The 5,362-nt window shown below is 44.2% G+C and overlaps 1 protein-coding gene across 1 annotated transcript; it reads right to left on the bottom strand.

Moving 5' to 3' along the window:
* Positions 1 to 337: 337 nt before the first annotated feature.
* On the bottom strand, positions 338 to 4,599 carry LOC124701728 (protein RBL-like). Its single transcript, XM_047233820.1, has 5 exons — positions 4,148 to 4,599; positions 3,365 to 3,463; positions 1,585 to 2,675; positions 1,225 to 1,492; positions 338 to 798 (listed from the first exon to the last, which is right to left on the bottom strand). Exons 1-5 carry the CDS (start codon positions 4,164 to 4,166, stop codon positions 563 to 565), a joined length of 1,713 nt encoding a protein of 570 aa, XP_047089776.1. The 5' UTR covers positions 4,167 to 4,599; the 3' UTR covers positions 338 to 562.
* Between the last annotated feature and the right edge of the window lie 763 nt (positions 4,600 to 5,362).

The following is a 5,362-nucleotide window of genomic DNA, read 5'->3' as shown; positions in this document are numbered from 1 at the left end:
CATTAGCAAGAAACATAACAGGACTTCTCGTTAGGCCAAAGAAGCAACAGAGAAGTACAATAGTGATATATGACCACAACTGAACAACGATCTACGGGGACCAGTAATATAAACTCCAGCACCTGGCAGAATGATGCAATTGGCAACGAAATAACACGATCTTACATCTGTAAAGTCTCATGCATGATGCACCAAGCATAGCATAAGCCATGTGCGCAAACCAAAGCTGACACTGTAATCGTCTGTTGGCATCAAGGATAAGCTAAAAATGGGACATGTAGAACCATACTGATCAGGTCTCTGAGGATCAATGGTAAAGACAGCACACAGCAGAAACTTCAGACCTGAAATGAAGTTACATACAGCACATATGCTAACGATGTTTATCACGTCTCAGCATTCATACAGCACCAAGTACTTTCTTTCTGGAGGAACACTACACTGACTAGTCCACTAAACTACATAGGCCAAGCAACCTTCTCTATGCCCACACTGTTGTTCTCCGGTCAGGCATCGTGGAGCTAAACACTAGCCATCAATGTTACCGGATACAAGCTACTGCTTAGATCATCTCATCATCCTCAGTAGCTTCATCATCTATGTCGACGGCCGAGCTGTTCCCGTTGGCAAGTTCCATCACCGGCTTGCTCTTGGATTTTGATGACTTGCCATTGGACATCTTTATTGCAGGTTTCTTCACCTTTTCAGCCTGCTGCATCTCTAGCCCCTTGGCAGACAGCCTCCTCTTCCGCTTTGCGTTTGCCGTTTCCGCTGGCTCTTCAGCGGTGGAGTTATCAACTGCCAGAAAAACAAAACCAAGAATTGAGTTCATGTTGGCCTTTTGGGGAGAATTACCATCGTTACGGTAGCAGTTAACCACAAATACATTTCACAAATCTTAAGGGTTCAGGGTTTCAAGATTCTATGCCTGGCATTTATCACTACAAGTTCAACCTAATCGATTTTGTAAATGCTGAGAGATCTCTATATCTACATTATTTCTATACAAAACTAAATCGAATGCACTGCTGCAATTTCGTTTGAAGTAAAATGAGGACCGAATTCCATTAACATCTATGCAAGATGACTGTCCTACTTGCAGCTTTTCGTAATCGATGGGAAATGAACCACACTGCTAGTAGATTTCAACTGAAAACAAATAATAACTTCCACAAAATAAGACACTACTGAAGTGAGTATAATTACAAAAGTCTACACCCTTACCTTCCAGTGGACTAGATGCTGGAGGAATAACTAGACCATTCTGTACAGCATCCATTGAGGACGGGGAACCAGAATGATTGCTGTCCTCCAGCTTAGATGAGCTTACTAAGCACTTGTCTGGCTGCTCATCAGGAACATCTGGGGATGGAATAGCAGGCAAGTAGATGATCTCGTCTGCTGAATCCTCCTCGAAGCCACTGAATGATGAATTCTTCTCACATGTCTCAACATCAATATACGCATCCTCATCTATCATCTTCTCCGCAGCCTGCAACATAGAAAAATTTAGATTAGACTGGATGTGTGTATGCTTTCATTTTACGAATAACAGATAAGATCAAGTAAAGAACTGTCAGTTACCTTTTCTGTATATGCATTTATGTCAAATTCATCCTCTCGTTCAACATATTCCTCATTTTCTTCTAATTCTATAAAGTCAGGAGCAAACGCACTCCAATTCTCTACATGTTCCTTGGCCCAAATGTATGTCAGGCCTGCCACAGACACTGAAGCAATCGTAGGATCAAATGGATGCCAAGCGAGATCAATGAGAGCTTCCTTTGGTCCTTCAAGGATCTTTATAAGACGCCCTGCTCGGTCCCATATGTGCAACCTGTGCTCTCCTTTGCTTGCAGAAGCACCAACAATCCACTCAGCATCACCACTGAAGCTTGGTGCCTTCCACTGTACCTTTGCGATGGCATCTGAGACTTCACAAGAAAAAACTAGGCAGCATGCACCATTGGCTTTTAGCTTCTCATAGTGGCTTTCATACTCATTATTGTTGTTGGTGATTATGTTTTCAATCTCCCTCCCAGAGCCTTTAATAGGCAGAATATTCTCATAGACTCTAATGACACGATCATTAGAGTTCGTTAGTAGATATTGGCCATCTCTGCTGAAAACAATATCCTTAACAACTGTTCCACCTGGGATGGGAATTACTGCAAGTACTTGGATGCCTTTTGAATCTACAATTAATATCTCTCCTTTGGAATTGCCTACATATATCAGATCTCCATGCTTATCAAAAGTTGCAGCAGTTGGTGTAAATGGTGGAGAACCATCCGAAAATTTGTTACGTGAATTAGGCACAGGCACACTGTTGTCAGATGCAGAAACTGGAAGAACTATGGTACTTCCGGTATTCAAATCAACAAGAACAGGTGCAGAGGAGAGAGGGCATGCTAAACAAACAGATGGGATGGATGAACCAGGATGAAGACAGGCATGCAATGGAGTCTGCTGAAGAGTTATGCGGGCAATCTTTTCACCGGTTACCACATTCCAAAGTGTCAATGACCTATCAGTAGCAGAGGCAAGCAAGCGGTGACCATATTTAGACCAGCTGACACTAGTTATTGGTGCAGTACAATCTTTATCCCGAAATTCCCTTGCCAGCCCCCTTGTTTCAAAGTCCCAGATAATACAGCTACCATTTGCACATCCAGCTGAAATTTTTCAACAGAGATTCAAGATATTAGAAAATAGAAATACACCAAAAGCAACTTCACAGACAAAACAAATATCTGCACCACCTGAGAAATTTCTGTGGCACATTAAATAATAACGTTTTCTCATCTGTACCGATAAAAAAAAATCAGGCACCCTTTTATATATAATGACAGAAGAGTGCGCCAACTTCATATGAAGTAACAGGGAGTAAGTACATGGTTCCACCCAGTATTCTATTTTTAATACCATTGTGCCATATCATGGTAAAGGCAAGACAAATATCAAATATTGCAGAAAGGAACTAAGTACGATTAATATCCTACTCCCAGATCTCCATTTGTGTTCATTTATAAGGAAATGTGGACTACAAAGAAAACTAAAGGATAGGGACAGAATATGTCTTATAGAGCATATTCCATATGGACAAGAAAATCATACTAGGACGGTGCCGTTCACCAGGCACAGGGAACATAAACTGTTTTATCACTGGTTTGGTCCTTCATAACCACTAAAGAAATTTCCAAAAGGTATGAAATAAACACTACGCATACCCTGCATGTAGAATAAGCCAGTGCATTTTATATTAACTAAAATGACATTTACAAAAAAATAGTCCACTAACATACTTCTGGGTGAATAGACATGGATATTTACTCGCTCAAAGAAAAAAGAGATGGATATTTACCAGCAAGCAGAGTTCCCCTGCGGTTAAATGCAATGCATTTCATATTCCCATGCTGCAAGAACTCCTCAATGGTCTCGGGGAAATCCCCTTGCAATGGATCTACACGAACAAAGAATACATTTTTACAATTAATATCTTACAGCAAATTGGCTCATCATTGATTGTTTTACCCAGAAGCACAGGGCAACTTGCTCATGATTATCCTTATCAAATTATCACTGTAAAGTAATATAAAAACAAAAACATGCTCCACTTCTCAAATAACACCATCAAAATTCCCTTCTCAAAGATAGGTCGCTAAAATGGTTATTCCAAAACTGTGAGCCAAATACATGTAGTTGTATCAGCTTTTTTTTTCGAATCCCCTGTGCACAACTTTAGGTTTGCAACAGTTACCGAACCAAGAAAATCCAAAACACCCATTGAAAGTTGAAACCCAGATGCAGTAAGAAGACCGAAAATTCAAAACCAAATCACTAGCCAGACGAAAACTCGCAGAAGTATCTAGCAAAGCCTGCCACATTCTAGGGAAAAAGAAACAAGTCATTAGTACATCAAAATCCACTGCCCCTTAAGCTGAAGCCACACCATAACAACGAAATTCCAAGTTTTGAATCCCCTAAAACAGGGGAAAACTAGGGCAAAAACAGAACATCCCTAATTCGCCCAACCCCGGCCTAAAAATCTAGAATTTCACCCCAAATCAGCGGGGGGTAGCCCTAATCTGCAAAATCCCCAACTAATTTCACCCAATTCCGTCGAATCATGGCATCGGAAACTTACCGACTATAGGCACATTCATCGCGCCGCCGCTCCTCGATGCAGCACTATCCTCAAGAGGGGAAGCAGCGGAACCCGCGGAGTAGAGATCGAACCGAGGGAACCCGAGGCGTGCCCTCGAGGAAGGACGCGCGTTCCCCTGAAGCCCTAGAAAAAACTGTCGGGGCCGACGGGACGCGAGAGTGGGGGAAGGGCCGGGAGAGAGATTAGAAAAAGAAGGAAGTTTTCAAGAGGTGGGAATCCGCCCGGGAGTTTGGCGGGGCGCGCGCGCGGACGAGCCGCCGACGCGCATTAGGATTCAAAGTCGGAGAAATTTCTAGGCGGCCTGATGTTAATACTCTCCTCCTAGAGTATGAATCCTCGCTCCCCACAGCCAGCGGCGCGCTACACCTCCGAACTGAGCACCGCCGCGAAGACAATGGCGGCTCCGGCAAAACAGGGCGGCGCGGCAGCAGGGAGGCTGGCCGTAGAATGTCAAGGGGAGGGGCAGGGGGAGGTGGAGGGGGGGGGGGGGGGGGCAGGGGGAGGGAGCGCGACGGGAACAGCAGCGCCGCCGCTCGGTCTGCGCGAGAGGGGAAGGGGTTCGAGCAGGAGTGCAAAGAAACGGGTCCGACGGCGGCAGGCGGCGGCAGGGGCACGACGGCAGAAGAGGATGCAAAAAAAGAAAGTAAAATAAAGGATGCTATAGGGTTTGTGTGAATTGCAGTTTATACCTTCCATTTGTCCTTGAGATTCATAAACAGGCGATAAAAATACAAACTGCGACAAAAGTTCAAACGGCGGCATCGTCCTCGGCTCCGGTGGCGGCGACTTCTTCCTTCCCGTGGAACGTCTCGACCAGCGGGCCGCGGCGCGGATGGCGTGTAGACGCGCAGTTGCGGGTCCTTTTATAACGAGTTGCGCCGAGGAGCGGGGTTGTAAATTCTTCATTTTGCCCTTTTATTGTTTATTTATGCCCTAGCGAGGGTAACTTGGTCATTTCCTAATAGATGGGCACCAGAGTGAGAAAACTACATGTAACATGTGGCATTGGTTAATTCCATGGCTTTCTTCAAAAAGGACTTTTAGTTACTCGGTCATATGTATTCGATACTAGTTCTTAAATGGAATGACATGGCATTGTCGCTATTCTGGTGTTCTTGTGTATCTCCTTTACCTCACTTTGTTAAAGCCTCATCAAATGGGGGGTTACTTTCATTTGAGTCGTGGGCGCTAATT

Source organism: Lolium rigidum, chromosome 3 (genome assembly GCF_022539505.1).
Source record: "Lolium rigidum isolate FL_2022 chromosome 3, APGP_CSIRO_Lrig_0.1, whole genome shotgun sequence".
NCBI lineage: Eukaryota > Viridiplantae > Streptophyta > Magnoliopsida > Poales > Poaceae > Lolium > Lolium rigidum.
The sequence above is the reverse complement of the archived record's forward strand: the minus strand, read 5'-3'. Positions and strand labels throughout refer to the sequence as shown.